This window comes from Coregonus clupeaformis, chromosome 30, assembly GCF_020615455.1.
Source record: "Coregonus clupeaformis isolate EN_2021a chromosome 30, ASM2061545v1, whole genome shotgun sequence".
NCBI classification, from domain to species: Eukaryota; Metazoa; Chordata; class Actinopteri; order Salmoniformes; family Salmonidae; genus Coregonus; species Coregonus clupeaformis.
Genome location: NC_059221.1, coordinates 40,571,415 through 40,591,350, shown reverse-complemented (window position 1 = coordinate 40,591,350; position 19,936 = coordinate 40,571,415). Strand labels below are relative to the sequence as shown.

General features: G+C 42.7%; 1 protein-coding gene across 1 annotated transcript in view; it reads right to left on the bottom strand.

Annotated features, from left to right (window-relative positions):
• LOC121546563 (neurotensin receptor type 1-like) overlaps positions 1-19,936 on the bottom strand; it is a 53,406-nt gene that overhangs the window by 16,492 nt on the left and 16,978 nt on the right. The window contains exon 2 of the mRNA XM_041857816.1: positions 2,090-2,291. Coding sequence (XP_041713750.1) covers positions 2,090-2,291 — 202 coding nt within the window. The remainder of the gene's footprint in view (positions 1-2,089; positions 2,292-19,936) is intronic.

Sequence of the window (19,936 nt, the reverse complement as noted above, 5' to 3'; positions counted from 1 at the left end):
TGTCTGGAAGTCCTTCTGTTTGGCCATTGGAGCTACAGTCAGTCTCACATCTGGTTTTCACCCCCAATCCAATGGTCAGGCGGAGAGAGCCAACCAGAAGATGGAATCCACGCTACGCTGCCTGGTCTCTTCCAACCCCACCTCCTGGGTCTCTCAGTTGCCTTGGGTTGAGTATGCCCACAATACTCTCCCTACATCTGCCACTGGGATGTCTCCCTTCCAGTGCCTGTATGGCTACCAACCTCCCCTGTTCCCTTCTCAGGAGAAGGAGCTCTCAGTGCCTTCTGTTCAGGCCCATATTCGTCGTTGCCACCGGACCTGGCATCGGGCCAGAAAGGCACTCCTTAGAGTTTCGGACCGGTATCAGCTCCAGGCGAATCGTCGCCGGATCCCCGCCTCCACCTATTCCATCGGAGATAGGGTCTGGTTGGCCACACGGGATCTTCCGTTACGGACTGAGTCTAGGAAGTTGTTACCGGGTTCATTGGTCCGTTTGTGGTGGAGAAGGTGATCAATCCGGTGGCAGTTCGACTCAAACTCCCGAGGACGCTCAGAGTCCATCCCACCTTTCATGTCTCCTGCCTCAAGCCTGTTTTCCTCAGTCCTCTGTTGCCTCCTCCGCCTCCTCCTCCTCCTCCTCGGATGATCGGAGGTGGTCCTGCCTACACGGTGCGTCGCATCATGGATTCCAGACGGCGGGGCCGGGGTTTCCAGTATCTCGTGGACTGGGAGGGGTATGGTCCTGAAGAGAGGAGTTGGATTCCGCGGCGACAGGTCCTAGATGCTGACCTCATCAGTGACTTCTACCGCCTCCATCCTGGCGCTCCGGGAGTCCGCCCGGTGGCGTTCGCCGGAGGGGGGGTACTGTAACGATCCCGGCAGTCTGAGTCGGGTCCTGTCTGGTGACTAGTTTTTCTGTTCGTGATCTCCAGTTTCCCGAGGGTTCGGGAACGCTCCGGGAGCTCTCTTGATTTCCGCACCTGCATCCCATCAGCAATCTGCACACCTGGTCCTGATCATCACCCTTCTTAGGCTCTGGCCTAACATCCATTCCCTGCCGGATCGTTAGCCATGAACAGTAGGTTTACCAGAGTATCAGTCTTAGAGCCTAGCGTTAGTTTTGTTGTTTTTGCACCTTGTTGGTTTGTTGCTTACTTACCCCCGTTTTGTTCCATCTGCAGTCACCCGTCCGGAACCTTCATCCAACCTCTGCCTGGTGGTCGGCGGCTGCCGACCCAGGATGGGATCAACCACTGCACCCCCAACAACTAATCAACGCCGCCCGCTCTGTTCCCTGGATTATTCAGCATCACTCTTGAACTTGTAAATAAACACTCACCTTCGTTTCAACTTACCTTGTCCTGGTCTGCTTCTGGGTTCTGGCTTAGCAACTCGTGACAGTCCAAATAAATACACAGGGGAGTGTATACAGCTGTTTTTCTAGAAATGTTCCCTTTTCATTCATTTATCAGTGGGCATTGAATTCACTAAAAGGATTATTGCCCACTACTGTTTCAAGTGCATGTGATCACTGAGTGGCGTCTGCCCCATCCTCCACTCTAGGAGGATGAGGCATTGTGCTAATAACGCATGCAGCCTGACGCCTGTCATAAAGAAACTACTCCATACTATTGTTATGGTAATCAGGAGTTGAAGGATGTTAACTTGTCCTTTGAAGCTTTGGTCATGTGTGTAGCCAACTAGCCGCCCACAGCAGATGGAGAAAGCTGTGTGATACTATTCTCCTTTTTGGTGCATCAATGAAAAGGATTTATTCAACCTTAATAAAAAACCTGGCAGTGGGTTGCTGGTTTTCTCTCTTAGATAGTGTGTCCTATAATGGAGTGCTAATGGAATGGGTTTAGAGATAGGGAGAGTGATGCTGGCTCAGGCTGAATGGGCGCCATCTCACAGTAGTTGAGACCCCATCTTCTAATGTCTAATGACACACAGTCAGATAGTGGACTTCTCTTCTGCATTTTGTAGTTCATACAAGCATACAAACGGACACGTGTAAGCATTTTTGCCAGTTAAAGGAATAGTTGTGTGTATGTGTGTGCGTGCGTAGAATTGAGCATTGTATACTCACGTAGAACCATGACTCCATGACGCAGCGACTGAGTGCGGTTTGGCTCCACAGCAACACTCAGCATGGTAGGGTTGCCCTCGACAATGCAGATGCGGTTGTCCTGCTGCTTCTCTCTGAACATACGCAGCAGCTGACTGGCGATGACCCCGTTCAGAACAGATATGGCTACCATGGGAACCACAAAGGACAGGAACACATTCACCTGTCCAGAGAAATGGAGCGACAGGGAGAGATACAGTTAGTTAGACTGTACTTTCTGCCAATGAGTCAATGTAGTATTAGTCTCAAACAGTACTGGTGACGCAATCATAACAATCATCGATCAATTGTTTCTTTTCTGGGACAAAAATACATGAAGTCTGTTCAAAAGTTGGTCTGCCATTCTGATGGGAACACAGTTGCGTGCATATTGACACAGCTAATAAGTACATATTGACACAGTCTAGACTAACCAGAGGAGTTTCACAATCTCACTATACACTGTAAAGTACCACCTCTAAAGATACTCTATAAAGTACCACCTCTAAAGATCCTCTGTACAGTACCACCTCTAAAGACACTCTGTACAGTACCACCTCTAAAGATACTCTGTACAGTACCACCACTAAAGATACTCTATAAAGTACCACCTCTAAAGATCCTCTGTACAGTACCACCTCTAAAGATACTCTGTACAGTACCACCTCTAAAGATCCTCTGTACAGTACCACCTCTAAAGACACTCTGTACAGTACCACCTCTAAAGACACTCTGTACAGTACCACCTCTAAAGACACTCTGTACAGTACCACCTCTAAAGATACTCTGTACAGTACCACCTCTAAAGCTACTCTGTACAGTACCACTTCTAAAGATCCTCTGTACAGTACCTCCTCTAAATATACTATGTAAAGTACCACCTCTAAATATACTCTGTAAAGTACCACCTCTAAAGACACTCTATACAGTACCACCTCTAAAGATACTCTGTACAGTACCACCTCTAAAGATACTCTGTAAAGAACCACTTCTAAAGATCCTCTGTACAGTACCTCCTCTAAATATACTCTGTACAGTACCACTTCTAAAGATACTCTGTACAGTAAGACCTCTAAAGATACTATGTACAGTACCACTTTTAAAGATACACTGTACAGTACCACCTCTAAAGATACTCTGTAAAGTACCACCTCTAAATATACTCTGTAAAGAACCACCTCTAAAGATCCTCTGTACAGTACCTCCTCTAAAGATACTATGTACAGTACCACCTCTAAAGATACTCTGTACAGTACCACCTCTAAATATACTCTGTAAAGTACCACCTCTAAAGACACTATGTACAGTACCACCTCTAAATATACTCTGTACAGTACCACCTCTAAAGACACTCTGTAAAGTACCACCTCTAAATATAATCTGTACAGTACCACCTCTAAAGACACTCTGTACAGTACCACCTCTAAAGACACTCTGTACAGTACCATTTCTAAAGATACTCTGTACAGTACCACTTCTAAATATACTCTCTACAGTACCACTTCTAAAGATACTCTGTACAGTACCACCTCTAAATATACTCTGTAAAGAACCACCTCTAAAGATCCTCTGTACAGTACCTCCTCTAAAGACACTCTGTACAGTACCATTTCTAAAGATACTCTGTACAGTACCACTTCTAAAGATACTCTGTAAAGTAACACCTCTAAAGACACTATGTACAGTACCACCTCTAAAGATACTCTGTACAGTACCACCTCTAAAGATACTCTGTACAGTACCACCTCTAAAGACACTCTGTACAGTACCACCTCTAAAGATACTCTGTAAAGTACCACCTCTAAAGATACTCTTTACAGTACCACCTCTAAATATACTCTGTACAGTACCACTTCTAAAGATACTCTGTACAGTACCACCTCTAAATATACTCTGTAAAGTACCACCTCTAAATTTACTCTGTACAGTACCACTTCTAAAGATACTCTGTACAGTACCACCTCTAAAGATCCTCTGTACAGTACCACCTCTAAAGACACTCTGTACAGTACCACTTCTAAAGATACTCTGTACAGTACCACCTCTAAAGATACACTGTACAGTACCACTTCTAAAGATACTCTGTACAGTACCACCTCTAAAGATACTCTGTACAGTACCTCCTCTATAGATACACTGTACAGTACCACTTCTAAAGATACTCTATACAGTACCACCTCTAAATATAGTCTGTACAGTACCACTTCTAAAGATACTCTGTACAGTACCACCTCTAAATATACTCTGTACAGTACCACTTCTAAAGATACTCTGTAAAGTACCACCTCTAAAGACACTATGTACAGTACCACCTCTAAAGATACTCTGTACAGTACCACCTCTAAAGATACTCTGTAAAGTACCACCTCTAAAGACACTATGTACAGTACCACCTCTAAAGACACTCTGTACAGTACCACCTCTAAAGATACTCTGTACAGTACCGCTTCTAAATATACTATGTAAAGTACCACCTCTAAATATACTCTGTACAGTACCACCACTAAAGATACTCTGTACAGTACCACTTCTAAAGATACTCTGTAAAGTACCACCTCTAAAGACACTATGTACAGTACCACCTCTAAAGATACTCTGTACAGTACCACTTCTAAAGATACTCTGTAAAGTACCACCTCTAAAGACACTCTGTACAGTACCACCTCTAAAGATACTCTGTAAAGTACCACCTCTAAAGATACTCTGTACAGTACCACCTCTAAATATACTCTGTACAGTACCACTTCTAAAGATACTCTGTACAGTACCACCTCTAAATATACTCTGTAAAGTACCACCTCTAAATATACTCTGTACAGTACCACTTCTAAAGATACTCTGTACAGTACCACCTCTAAAGATACTCTGTAAAGTACCACCTCTAAAGATACTCTGTACAGTACCACTTCTAAAGATACTCTGTACAGTACCACCTCTAAAGACACTATGTACAGTACCACCACCAAAGACACTCTGTACAGTACCACCTCTAAAGACACTTTGTACAGTACCACCTCTAAATATACTCTGTACAGTATCACCTCTAAAGATACTCTGTACAGTACCACCTCTAAAGATACTCTGTACAGTACCACTTCTAAAGATACACTGTACAGTACCAGCTCTAAAGACACTCTGTACAGTACCACCTCTAAATATACTCTGTACAGTACCACTTCTAAATATACTATGTAAAGTACCACCTCTAAATATACTCTGCACAGTACCACCACTAAAGATACTCTATAAAGTACCACCTCTAAATATACTCTGTACAGTACCACTAAATATACTATGTACAGTACCACCTCTAAATATACTCTGTAAAGTACCACCTCTAAAGATACTCTGTACAGTACCACCTCTAAATATACTCTGTACAGTACCACCTCTAAAGATAGTCTGTACATTACCACCTCTAAATTTACTCTGTACAGTACCACCTCTAAATATACTCTGTAAAGTACCACCTCTAAAGATACTCTGTACAGTACCACCTCTAAATATACTCTGTACAGTACCACCTCTAAATATACTCTGTAAAGTACCACCTCTAAAGATACTCTGTACAGTACCACTAAATATACTCTGTACAGTACCACCTCTAAATATACTCTGTAAAGTACCACCTCTAAATATACTCTGTACAGTACCACCTCTAAATATACTCTGTACAGTACCACCTCTAAATATACTCTGTACAGTACCACCTCTAAATATACTCTGTACAGTACCACCTCTAAAGATACTCTGATTTTATTTGGCATGCGAGAGAGAGAGAGAGTTATAGAGAGAGAGAGAGAGAGAGAGAGAGAGAGAGAGAGAGAGAGAGAGAGAGAGAGAGAGAGAGAGAGAGAGAGAGAGAGAGAGAGAGAGAGAGAGAGAGAGAGAGAGAGAGAGAGAGGAGAGAGAGAGAGAGAGAGAGAGAGAGAGAGAGAGAGAGAGAGAGAGAGAGAGAGAGAGAGAGAGAGAGAGAGAGAGAGAGAGAGAGAGAGAGAGAGAGAGAGAGAGAGAGGAGAACAGCAGGGGAGAGGACAGTGAGAAGATGGCCCTGTACCTGTCTGGTTGTAATTAGTGATATAGTGTATGTTGTCTGAAATCAGGATACTACACTAGAAAGACCAGAAGTATCAATCTCTTTCCCCTCTCTAATTTAATTAGCTGCAGTCATGTCAGCAATCTGTATTTCATTGGAATGGATTTCATTATCAGTATTCTGGGAACCCCCCTAACTCTCCCCTCCCCTCCCCGGCCTACCTGCTGCAACCCCACAGCCCCCGCCTCGCACCAATAACCATTGTTATTTCAAGCACAGCGATAACTTTGGATAGAAAATGTTAATAGGCTTAATTGACAGATTAGAGAATTTCAGCGGCTCTCAGCTTGCCCTAGATGACACACTGATTAGGCTTGAAAGAAAGACGAGAAAACGAAAATGCCATGGAATGCTTTCAAAATAATAATTTCGGCAAGTGCTTTTGTAAAGCGTGTGCTGTAATTTGTGACCTAGCTAACTCTCTGAATAATTATTTTTGTCATGCACTTTGTTGTGCTCATGTTACATGGGAAAACTTAAACAACAGCCATGCAGATCAGCTTAAAGCCTATACATTTTCCTAATACATTTGCACTCATGCGTATTTAACGCTTGAACCTCATACATTTTCTTAATACGTTTGCGCTCATGTGTAATTAATTTAATACTTCACACACACTTGTAAGACAGACATGTTGGTTTTAATGAGGATGTTTGGGGAACTGTGTACAATACTCTAATGAAATCCAGAGAGAGAGAGAGAGAGAGAGAGAGAGAGAGAGAGAGAGAGAGAGAGAGAGAGAGAGAGCGAGAGAGAGAGAGAGCGAGAGAGAGAGAGAGAGAGAGAGAGAGAGAGAGAGAGAGAGAGAGAGAGAGAGAGAGAGAGAGAGAGAGAGAGAGAGAGAGAGAGAGAGAGAGAGAGAGAGAGAGAGAGAGAGAGAGAGAGAGAGATGTTGGGAATGAGGTTGAATTCACTTTACTTTGGACATACGGTGCATCTCTGGGCAGCATTCCACCATACAGATATATGTAGTATAATTAGAGTGTCTATAAACCACATCACATGTGTAATGGATACATACATTCGTCAATTGGTCAGTCAGCTGATTGCCAGCAGGCCTGACTAGGAGTACCCTATCTCCTGTTTCTGTAGCGTGAGGCAGCTTGATGTACAAGTACACCCCCTGGACAGAACGCTAGTCTATTGCAGGGCATGGTTATGCATAGTGCTATCTGATATTAAGAATGGGCAGAACTGTTCCTGTTGATACCGACTCATAAATGTGAGCTAAGTACAGGGTCCTGGAATCATATGGACATCACACATTATATTATTCATAGAATACTGCCGACTAAGCGCTTTGGTCACATACTCTCTGGGTCCATACTCATTCTGTATCCATATGAAGAGATACATTCACTAACTGGATCTCATTTTTAATTAACCTACTTTGGCATCGATTCCTGTAATTCCATCGAACTAAACTGATTGGTGTGAACAAGAGTGATGGTTACTGGAAAACACATATGGCTATATGCAGTATGGGTTCTGCAAACACCTGTTACCTTTCAAATCACATATGATCTTATCAGTGGAGGCTGGTGGGAGGAGCTATAGGAGGACGGGCTCATTGTAATAGCTGGAATGGAATGTATAGAACGGAGTCAAACATGTGGTTTCCATATCTGTGATGTGTTTGATACCATTCCATTTATTCCATTCCAGACATTACAATGATCCTGTCCTCCTATAGCTCCTCCCACCAGCCTCCTCTGGATCTTATATGATATTTATTTAACATGAATGGAAGTAGGATCAGCCAGTAGATTGGAGTGGAGGGGTAGAAAAGGATATCTGATTCCTTGGCACTGGTCCCTAGGAGCTTGGGGTTTCCCTTTGCCCTGTTCTACCCACCTGTTCTTAGACAGATGACTGGAGATTAGGTGGCTGATCTGCCTGCCAGGAAAATGTTTGTAACAGCTCTCCCTTTTTTAAAAATCTGACGCGGGCAGAAAATGCGTTGGGAAAACATGACTCGTCTGATTGCACGGCCCTAACGAGGCTAAGCTGGAACAGGCAATTAGAGGAGCCAAGCGCCTAACGAGCTGCAGCCAGCCAGTCAGAGCCACTTTCAACCACAGCTTTCATCGACTGGAGCTTTTTTATGATATTGTTTTGCTGCAAGAGATAGAGAGAGAGAAAAGGTTCTATATTTCAAAAGGTAGCTTGGATGGTTTGTTACATGTATTGAGAACGCCATGTTATTAGTCCTCTGCAGTCTGTAGCATTGGCAGACCTTTGAATTCCAGAGCGTATATCACTTGTTAAAGGGAAAACCCACTCAAAAACTATTTTTGTGGCATTTTTTTTATTTTTTATTAGTCCACTGTTGATACAGTCCCAGAATGTTTTGCATGTCATCAGTCATCTTTTCAAGATATTGGACTTTCAAGAAGCAAAGTGTCACCGGCCACATCACTGGTTCCTCTCCATTCTCCATGAAGTTCCATGACAAATGATTTTTTTTAATGATCAAATAAACGTCCAACTGCCGTCAGGCAAATGGCTCTGTGGCTTTACGCATATAGTGACTCCGCGGGACATATCAAACACGATTTGGCTCTGTTCGAAAGTACAAAGTGGGGAAATAGCATGATTTCCAACAGCAGTATTGGCTGTGGCTCTGCTGGTGACTGGTCTGGGTAGTCAATTGCTGCCCCTATGTGCCAGATCTCCTGCGCCTGAACCAAACACAGACACTGTTGTACATGTTTCTCTTTAATTAACAGTTTTTTTTTGGTAAGTCTCTTTTCATAATTTCTGCAGCCATTAAACTTCACAGTCCTTTACACTCTTGTTCTCCACCCATTCCCTTATTGTGGCCGCTGGGTGAGTCTCCCTCAGTTGGGCTGAGTAATTAAAGTTGTCCGCTTCGACCGCCCCTTTGATGGCCAGGCCAATTTGAGTTTTTGTGTTCCACAGACCCCATCCAGACCTCAGGATATGAAAACACTAATTATGAATTCCCTCGAAGTCCTCACTCTTTATTTCTTAATCTATGAGTGAAATAATGTAATTATGAAATGAAGACCACTAAGCCATGTAGCGACAGTACAGTAGTATTATATAACCAAGTGTGTTTCCATGTTTTGGAATGACTCACAGTATGAGAGGAAATGGTCATTTGGCTCACAGTATGAGAGGAAATGGTCATTTGGCTCACAATATGCGAGGAAATGGTCATTTGGCTCATAGTATGAGAGGAAATGGTCATTTGACTCACAGTATGAGAGGAAATGGTCATTTGACTGTGCCTGACCCACCCTTAACAGAACAGTCTGCTATGACAAAGACTTCCATAGACAAATCTGATTATTCTGTGGAAAGCAAGGTGATCGGAAGGTTGGGAGTTTGAAAGGAAGGTTGGGAGTTAGATCCCCGGTCGAGTCATCCAAAGACTAACATATGCCTCTTTGCTTGGCACTCAGCATTAAGGAGATGGATTGGGGGTAAAGCCCTGCGACAGACTAGTGCCCTGTACTTGTACAGCAAGCTGCCTGGCGCTACAGAAACAGGAGATCCTCCTGCCTTATGGGCCATTCTGGGCTTACAGTACATACTGTGACTCACTGTGACCACAGGTTGACGTGACCTGTCAAGAGGCTGTGACTCACTGTGACCACAGGTTGACGTGACCTGTCAAGAGGCTGTGACTCACTGTGACCACAGGTTGACGTGACCTGTTAAGAGGCTGTGACTCACTGTGACCACAGGTTGACGTGACCTGTCAAGAGGCTGTGACTCACTGTGACCACAGGTTGACGTGACCTGTTAAGAGGCTGTGGCTCACTGTGACTACAGGTTGATGTGAACTGTCAAGAGGCTGTGACTCACTGTGACCACAGGTTGATGTGACCTGTCAAGAGGCTGTGACTCACTGTGACTACAGGTTGATGTGACCTGTCAAGAGGCTGTGACTCACTGTGACTACAGGTTGACGTGACCTGTCAAGAGGCTGTGACTCACTGTGACCACAGGTTTGACGTGACCTGTCAAGAGGCTGTGACAGATGAGATTCATCCATCTTAAGCCAGCTGCAGTATACAGTGGGGGAAAAAAGTATTTAGTCAGCCACCAATTGTGCAAGTTCTCCCACTTAAAAAGATGAGAGAGGCCTGTAATTTTCATCATAGGTACACGTCAACTATGACAGACAAAATGAGAACTTTCTTTCCAGAAAATCACATTGTAGGATTTTTAATGAATTTATTTGCAAATTATGGTGGAAAATAAGTATTTGGTCAATAACATATATACCCATTGCCAACAAAGGGTATATAACAAAGTATTGAGAAACTTTTGTTATTGACCAAATACTTATTTTCCACCATAATTTGCAAATAAATTCATTAAAAATCCTACAATGTGATTTTCTGGAAAGAAAGTTCTCATTTTGTCTGTCATAGTTGACGTGTACCTATGATGAAAATTACAGGCCTCTCTCATCTTTTTAAGTGGGAGAACTTGCACAATTGGTGGCTGACTAAATACTTTTTTCCCCCACTGTATGTACAAAATAACTACCTGCATAAAAAAAAAACGACCTGTAAAATAACTACTGAAGGACAGCATTCTGGATGCTTCATTCAATTATGTGAGGCAGTGCTTGCAAAGCATTCTCTGAATTGGATTAGTCGACAGGACTAGGACCTTGAATATGAATAGGCACACTGTTTTTGTATCTTTCTTGAGGAGACCAGCCGCACGGTTCAAACAGATGGGTATAGATGGGTATACAGCAGTACCACATGAGAAAACAGCTTACATGGCAGGTTTAAAGTTTTCTCCTTAAATCATTTCATAAACAATTTAAGTACCTTTTAGTTGCTAGTCAAATCTCTAATTCAGTTACATTGCACAACAGGCTCATTGTTAATAACAGTAGATGTCCACGGCAGACGGCAGTACTGTTAATGAAAGAGGACACAGTAGTGGTGCAGTGCATCCGTAGCATGAAAACTAGTTCTTATGTGAGCAATCTCCATGGTTACCTGATGTCGGTCTCTCAGTTTCCTCTCCTTATCTCTCTATCTCTGCCTCCCCTCTCTTTCTTTCAGAGCACTTCATATTCCTCTGCAAGTAATAATGACAACCTGGCAGTGTACCTTTGAGAAACAGTGCCAATCTGGAACCAATTTCAGATTGACTGACAGAAAATGGGATTAAATTAAAAGTGAAAAGTTCCATCATCATTCTCCCCATCCTCCTACCGTCAAGGTCTATATTTTTCCTCTTCCGTCACTTTCTCAGATATTGACAATATATCTTCGAACACAGAACTATCCAGAACTATCCTTGAACTTTTAATCTTCTGTCTCCTTATCTTTCAGTGGCTAAAGATGTTTGAGGTCTGAAGCCTAGACTCGTCTCTCTGAACCACTTTGTTCCCTACAACCAGAGGAGATCTTGATGGTCCTCTTTCATCTCTCAGGATATTTCTGTCTCTTCCTGGTGGATGGACAGAGCAAGGAAATCAACTGGACAGCTCTCTGAGCCATAATATATTGATGAGCCTCGAGATTTCCTTATTTTAATCTAAAACAAATCACTAGCATGGCACCAGGATAGATTTTATATTTATTCATGGATTTAGCAGGAAATTACTTTTCACACACACCAAAAAAAGCAATACCTCTTACTGTTTGCCCTATGGTAGGTCAGTGCCTTCAGAAAGTATTGATACCTCTTGACTTTTTCCACATTTTGTTGTGTTACAGCCTGAATTTTAAATGGCTTACATTTAGATTTTTGGTCACTGGCCTACACACAATACCCCATAATGTCATAGTGGAATTATGTTTTTAATTACAAATGAAAAGCTGAAATGTCTTGAGTCAATAAGTATTCAACCTTGTTATGGCAAGCCTAAATAAGTCCAGGAGTAAAAATGTGCTTAACAAGTCACATAATAAGTTGCAATAATAGTGAATTTCAAACACAGATTCAACCACGAAGACCAGGGAGGTTTTCCAATGCCTTGCAAGGAAGGGCATCTATTGTTAGATAGGTTAAAAAAAAGCAGACATTGAATATTCCTTTGAGCATGGTGAAGTTATTAATTACACTTTGGATGGTGTATTAATACACAGAGTCAATACAAAGATCCAGGCGTCCTTCCTAACTCAGTTGCCGGAGAGGAAGGACATTTCACCATGAGGGATTTCACCATGAGGCCAATTGTGACTTTACAGTTACAAAGTTTAACGTCTGTGATAGTACAAAACTGAGGATGGATCAACACTATTGTAGTTACTCCAAAATACTAGCCTATTGACAGAGTGAAAAAAAGGAAGCCTGTACAGAATACAAATATAAAAAATACTGCAATAAATTTGGCAAAGCAATTAACTTTTTGTCCTGAATACAAAGTGTTATGTTTGGGGCAAATCCAATACAACACATTACTGAGTACCACTCTCCATATGTTCAAGCATAGTGGTGGCTGCATCATGTTATGGGTATGCTTGTAATTGTTAAGGACTGGGGAGTTTTTCAGGATAAAAAAGAAATGGAATTGAGCTAAGCACAGGAAAAATCCTAGAGGAAAACCTGGTTCAGTTTGCTTTCCAACAGACACTGGGAGATGAGTTCACCTTTCAGCAGGACAATAACCTCTTAAGTATCGGACCCTTTTTTTCAATATTCGGCTAAAATTACATACCCAAATCTAACTGCCTGTACAGTGGCTTACGAAAGTATTGACCCCCCTTGGCATTTTTCCTATTTTGTTGCCTTACAACCTGGAATTAAAATGGATTTTTGGGGGGTTTGTATCATTTGATTTACACAACATACCTACCACTTAGAAGATGCAAAATATTTGTTATTGTGAAACAAACAAGAAATAAGACCAAAAAAAAAACAGAAAACTTGAACGTGCATAACTATTCACACCCCCAAAGTCAATACTTTGTATTGCCACCTTTTGCAGCAATACAGCTGCAAGTCTCTTGGGGTATGTCTCTATAAGCTTGGCACATCTAGCCACTGGGATTTTTGCCCATTCTTCAAGGTAAAACTGCTCCAGCATCTTCAAGTTGGATGGGTTCCGCTGGTGTACAGCAATCTTTAAGTCGTACCACAGATTCTCAATTGGATTGAGGTCTGGGCTTTGACTAGGCCATTCCAAGACATTTAAATGTTTCCCTTTAAACCACTCAAGTGTTGTTTTAGCAGTATGCTTAGGGTCATTGTCCTGCTGGTCTCAAATCTTTGGAAGACTGAAACAGGTTTCCCTCAAGAATTTACCTGTATTTACCGCCATCCATCATTCCTTCAATTCTGACCAGTTTCCCAGTCCCTGCTGATGAAAGACATCCCCACAGCATCATGCTGCCACCACCATGCTTCACTGTGGGGATGGTGTTCTCGGGGTGATGAGAGGTGTTGGGTTTGCGCCAGACATAGCATTTTCCTTGATGGCCAAAAATCTCAATTTTAGTCTCATCTGACCAGAGTACCTTCTTACATATGTTTGGGGAGACTCCCACGTGGCTTTTGGTGAACACCAAACGTGTTTGCTTATTATTTTCTTTAAGCAATGGCTTTTTTTCTGGCCACTCTTCCGTAAAACCCAGCTCTGTGGAGTGTACGGCTTAAAGCGGTCCTATGGACAGATACCCCAATCTCCGCTGTGGAGCTTTGTAGCTCCTTCAGGGTTATCTTTGGTCTCTTTGTTGCCTCTCTGATTAATTCCCCTTTTGCCTGGTCCATGAGTTTTGGTGGGCGGCCCTCTCTTGGCAGGTTTGTTGTGATGCCATATTCTTTCAATTTTTTAATAATGGATTTAATGGTGCTCCGTGGGATGTTCAACATTTCTGATATTTTTTTATAACCCAACCCTGATCTGTACTTCTCCACAACTTTGTCCCTGACCTGTTTGGAGAGCTCCTTGGACTTCATGGTGCCGCTTGCTTGGTGGTGCCCCTTGCTTAGTGGTGTTGCAGACTCTGGGGCCTTTCAGAACAGGTGTATATATACTGAGATCATGTGACAGATCATGTGACACTTGACTTTATTTAACTAATTATGTGACTTCTGAAGGTAATTGGTTGCGCCAAATCTTATTTAGGGGCTTCATAGCAAAGGGGGTGAATACATATGCATGCAACACTTTTCTGTTATTTTTTTTTTTTTGAATTTTTGAAACAAGTTAGGAATAACACCAAGGGAGATTAATAATTTTGCAAGGCACTGTAGCTCAGGACCTGAAGCAAGGATATGCATATTCTTGACATCATTTGAAATGAAACTTTGAAGTTTGTGGAAATGTCAAATTAATGTAGGAGAAAATAACACATTAGATCTGGTAAACGATAATACAAACAAAAAAACATGCATTTTCTATAATTGTTTTTGTTGCATCATGTTTGAAATGCAAGAGAAAGGCAAGACAGTGATGTATGATTCTAAAAATTTAAGTTTGCACACTCCCAGGAATGCCATACATGATGGATCATTAGCTTCCCTACAGAAAAGACACTAACCATCACACATCTAGTTGGCCGGGCAGGGTGGGTGTGGAGCCAGAGGTCAAACTGTAGATCCCAGTTCCTACATTTGAATATAAAAATGGATTTTATCAAACAAAACTACACTACATTTTATCTCTGGGACCCTCAGGATGACAAATCAGAGCAAGATTACTGAATTTAAGTACATTATTTACCTTCAGAGGTGAATGTACTAAACCAGTTGCCGTGACAAAAGTGTTTTGTTGTTATCCTCAAACAATAGCATGGTATGTTTTAGCTGTAATAGCTACTGTAAATTGGACACTGCAGTTAGATTAACAAGAATGTAAGCTTTCTGCCAATATAAGACATGTCTATGTCCCGGAACTTTTCTGTTGTTTACGACACCATTCTAGTCACATTTCGCATGTTGAGCAGCAAGCGTCCCGTATAAGGGACACTGATCCCGTAAAGGATAACCGACAACACAAGGCCAAATCTACACTGGAGTTGCTTACCAAGAAGACAGTGAACGTTCCTGAGTGGCCGAGTTACTGTTTTGACTTAAATCTCCTTGAGAATCTATGGCCAGACCTGAAAATTGCTGTCTAGCAATGATCAACAACCTAATTTCACAGTGCTTGAAGAAGTTTGAAAAAAAGAATGGGCAAATGTTGCAATCCATGTGTGGAAACCTCCTTAGAGACTTACCCAGAAAGACTCACAGCTGTAATTGCTGCCTAAGGTGCTTCTACAAAGTATTGACTCAGGGGTGTGAATACTTATGTAAATGAGATATTTCATTTATGGTCCTCTGTAGCTCAGCTGGTAGAGCACGGCGCTTGTAACGCTAAGGTAGTGGGTTCGATCCCCGGGACCACAAAAATGTATGCACGCACGACTGTAAGTCGCTTTGGATAAAAGCGTCTGCTAAATGGCATATTATTATTATTAGATATTTCTTTATTTCATTTTCAATAAATGTGCTAAAAATAATTAAAACATGTTTTCACTTTCTTATTATGGGTTATTTTGTGTAGATGGGTTTGAAAAAGTATCTATTTAGTCCATTTTGAATTCAGACTGTAACTCAACAAAACGTGGAATAAGTTAAGGGGTATGAATACTTTCTGAAGGCAGTTTTATAATATACTGTAGATTATGATTATTTGGTAATACCATATTGTTAGACTTAAGACCAGCAAAACCCTTTAGTGTATAAAAACACCCTTGGGTCCCTGGGCCACTTAGGCACACTAAAGATGAGCAGTACTTTGAATGGTGTAACTCTTGGTCTTAACATCGCTTATACCCCTACAACTTTATTAAACCCCTACAACTCATCCAGAATGCCGCAGCCCGTCTGGTGTTCAACCTTCCCAAGTTTTCTCACGTCACCCCCCTCCTCCACACACTCCACTGGCTTCCAGTTGAAGCTCGCATCCGCTACAAGACCATGGTGCTTGCCTATGGAGCAGTGAGGGGAACGGCACCTCTGTACCTTCGGGCTTTGATTAGTCCCTACACCCAAACGAGGGCATTGCGTTCATCCACCTCTGGCCTGCTGGCTCCCCTTCCTCTGCGGAAGCATAGTTCCCGCTCAGCCCAGTCAAAACTGTTCGCTGCTCTGGCACCCCAATGGTGGAACAAGCTCCCTCACGACGCCAGGACAGCGGAGTCACTCACCACCTTCCGGAGACATTTGAAACCCCACCTCTTTAAGGAATACCTGGGATAGGATAAAGTAATCCTTCTACCCCCCCAAAATTGTAAAGTGGTTATCCCACTGCCTATAGGGTGAATGCACCAATTTGTGAGTCGCTCTGTTTAAGAGCGTCTGCTAAATGACGTAAATGTGCCCTTGAGCAAGGCACTTAACCCTAATTGCTCCTGTAAGTCGCTCTGGATAAGAGCGTCTGCTAAATGACTAAAATGTAAATGTAAATGTTATAGCCTGGAGCTGAAATGAGATCCGATTCACCTATAGTGTCTAGAAGCTGTCTGGGTGATGGAGAGCAAATGACAGATGATGAATGTTTTTTTTACACTTATGCTTTGGGTATGGAGGGAAAATCAGAGTCCAAAAAATGTAATACCTTTGAAATAAAGAACTTAACTCTGAGCCCCCAAGGTTCCCTGACATTCTATGAGGGCGCATCATTTCACAGCGGTTCACTGATCACCCATTGTTGAAGTAGTAGAGTCAGAGATGAATATACACCGGGTTCCCTGTGGTGATTTGTATTGTGTTGTTGTGTCCAGAGACCTACAGTACAGACACACATGGAAGATAATGTACTTTTCGACTGAATAAACGGCAAACATAAAAGTTGATTAGGTTGCATTGGGAACGCTGTACATCTAATTCTAATACATACAGTAGCTTTGACTAATTCCTGTGGGGGGGATGGAGAAGTCACCAACCACCAGCTAGCCAGCCTGGCGTGCCAGGAGCCAGTGTCCAGACCCCAGCACAGGCTCTCTCTCTGGGGGAGTGGAGCCAGGAGCACATACCAGCAGGCCAGAGAGCCAAAGAGGCGTCGGTGTCTGTCCTCCCTGTTTCTGTGCCTGTTTATTAACAGGGGCTGTCCCCTGACAGAAGCTCCCAGCTGCAACCTCTCTCTCTGTGACATACGTAATGGGTATCTAGGCATTGGCCAACACTTAATATCTCGTGGACAGACTACATAAACATCAATGGTAATCAAGCATCAGACAAAATTAGGGAAGATTTTAGTTCTGGATTAACCGAGATTAGCCAACCCTAATGCTAGGTTCTGAATGGCAGTGGGATTGACATGGTAGTGGGATTGGCATGGTAGTGGGATTGGCATGGCAGTGGGATTGGCATGGTAGTGGAATTGGCATGGTAGTGGAATTGGCATTGGCGTTGTAGTGGGACTGACATGGTAGTGGGATTGGCATGGTAGCTGGATTGGCATGGTAGTGGGATTGACATTGTAGTGGGATTGGCACGATATGTTTGTGTATGTCTCATATGTTGGTGAAGAGACAAAGCTGGATTTAAACGAGATGAATTGAAACCTGACCCTAGAACCTTACCTGAATCATGGGTGATTTATTAAACAAATCTAATCTGTGTTGATAAAGCAGGATGTTTGGTTAAATCAATCTAATCTCTGGTGTTAAAGCAGGATGTTTGGCCAAATCAATCTAATCTCTGGTGTTAAAGCAGGATGTTTGGCCAAGTCAATCTAATCTCTGGTGTTAAAGCAGGATGTTTGGCCAAATCAATCTAATCTCTGGTGTTAAAGCAGGATGTTTGGCCAAGTCAATCTAATCTCTGGTGTTAAAGCAGGATGTTTGGCCAAATCAATCTAATCTCTGGTGTTAAAGCAGGATGTTTGGCCAAGTCAATCTAATCTCTGGTGTTAAAGCAGGATGTTTGGCCAAGTCAATCTAATCTCTGGTGTTAAAGCAGGATGTTTGGCCAAGTCAATCTAATCTCTGGTGTTAAAGCAGGATGTTTGGCCAAGTCAATCTAATCTCTGGTGTTAAAGCAGGATGTTTGGCCAAGTCAATCTAATCTCTGGTGTTAAAGCAGGATGTTTGGCCAAGTCAATCTAATCTCTGGTGATAAAGCAGGATGTTTGGCCAAGTCAATCTAATCTCATGTGTTAAAGCAGGATGTTTGGCCAAGTGACAGCAAAAGTAACACTATAGACTGTGTTTCGCCAATTCTCATCTTTTTTTTCACTAATTGGTCTTTTGACCAATCAGGTCAGCTTTTTTGCCCATAATTAGGCAAAATATCAGAATTGGTCTGCCACTGTAAACACAGCAAGATACTTTTGGGGTTAAGTCAAGCCTTGGCTGAGTGTGTGAGCTGTAACTGGTAGATGCATGCTGTGCCACCGTCCTGTCATCAGTCATGAGTGTTGTTTCCTGGTGGCTTCACAGGAGGTTGAGGTGGTTGGAATAAGCAACAACTATCTCACACAGCATGGATTCTCCAAAAATACAACCAGAGTGTTCCCTGCTCTGCGGCACACCACTCAGCTTAATGCCAGCGTCCCCTGTTATTCTGTTGTGCTCTATGCCAAGTACTATGTAATACTGAGCACGGCAACATGCATGCACACACACACACACACACTCTACACCTATCGACAGGGGACAGCATACAATTTAGAGGGCTACATTCCTACGTTTCCCACACACTCAACATCAGTGGATCTCTCTCTCTCTCTCTCTCTCTCTCTCTCTCTCTCTCTCTCTCTCTCTCTCTCTCTCTCTCTCTCTCTCTCTCCCTCTCTCTCTCTCTCTCTCTCTCTCTCTCTCTCTCTCTCCCTCTCTCTCTCTCTCTCTCTCTCTCTCTCTCTCTCTCTCTCTCTCTCTCTCTCACCCTCTCTCTCCCCCCCCCTTCTCTCTCTCTCTCTCTCTCTCTCTCTCTCTCTCTCTCTCTCTCTCTCTCTCTCTCTCTCTCTCTCTCTGGTGGGATGAAGTGTTATGGGACACTGCGCTATGGAACAGCGGGAAGTCAAACTGAAAAAGGTAAACAGGTTTATCAGTCCAGCTGCTTCTGAAATGGGAGTCTACTTATAAATCTCTGGCACACTACACACACTAACACACTACACACACTACACACACTAACACACTACACACACTAACACACTACACACACTACACACACTAACACACTACACACACTACACACACTACACACACTAACACACACTACACACACTACACACACTAACACACTACACAAACTAACACACACTACACACAAACTAACACACACTACACACACTAACACACACTAACATACACTAACACACTAACATACACTAACATACATTAACACACACACACACACACTAACATACAGCTAGTGTAGTAGTGGTGACCCCTCAAAAGAAAAGAAATGAAGACATATAGTATGTGGCTGCCCTCCTTGGAGGAGGAGGAGGAGGAGGAGGAGGAGGAGGAGGAGGAGGAGGAGGAGGAACATCTTCAGCCTTGGAATTAAATGATGTAAGAAATGGGCATCTTGTACTGTAGTGCTCTATGCCAAATACTATGTAATACTACACACACACATAGTGCTCTATGCCAAATACTATGTAATACTACACACACACACACACACACACACACACACACACACACACACACACACACATACACACACACACACACACACACACACACATAAACACACACACACACACACACACACACACACAGAGACAGAATAAAAAACAGACAGCTGTGGCCATGTAATTCTTAGAATGATGGTAAATTTTGTGGAA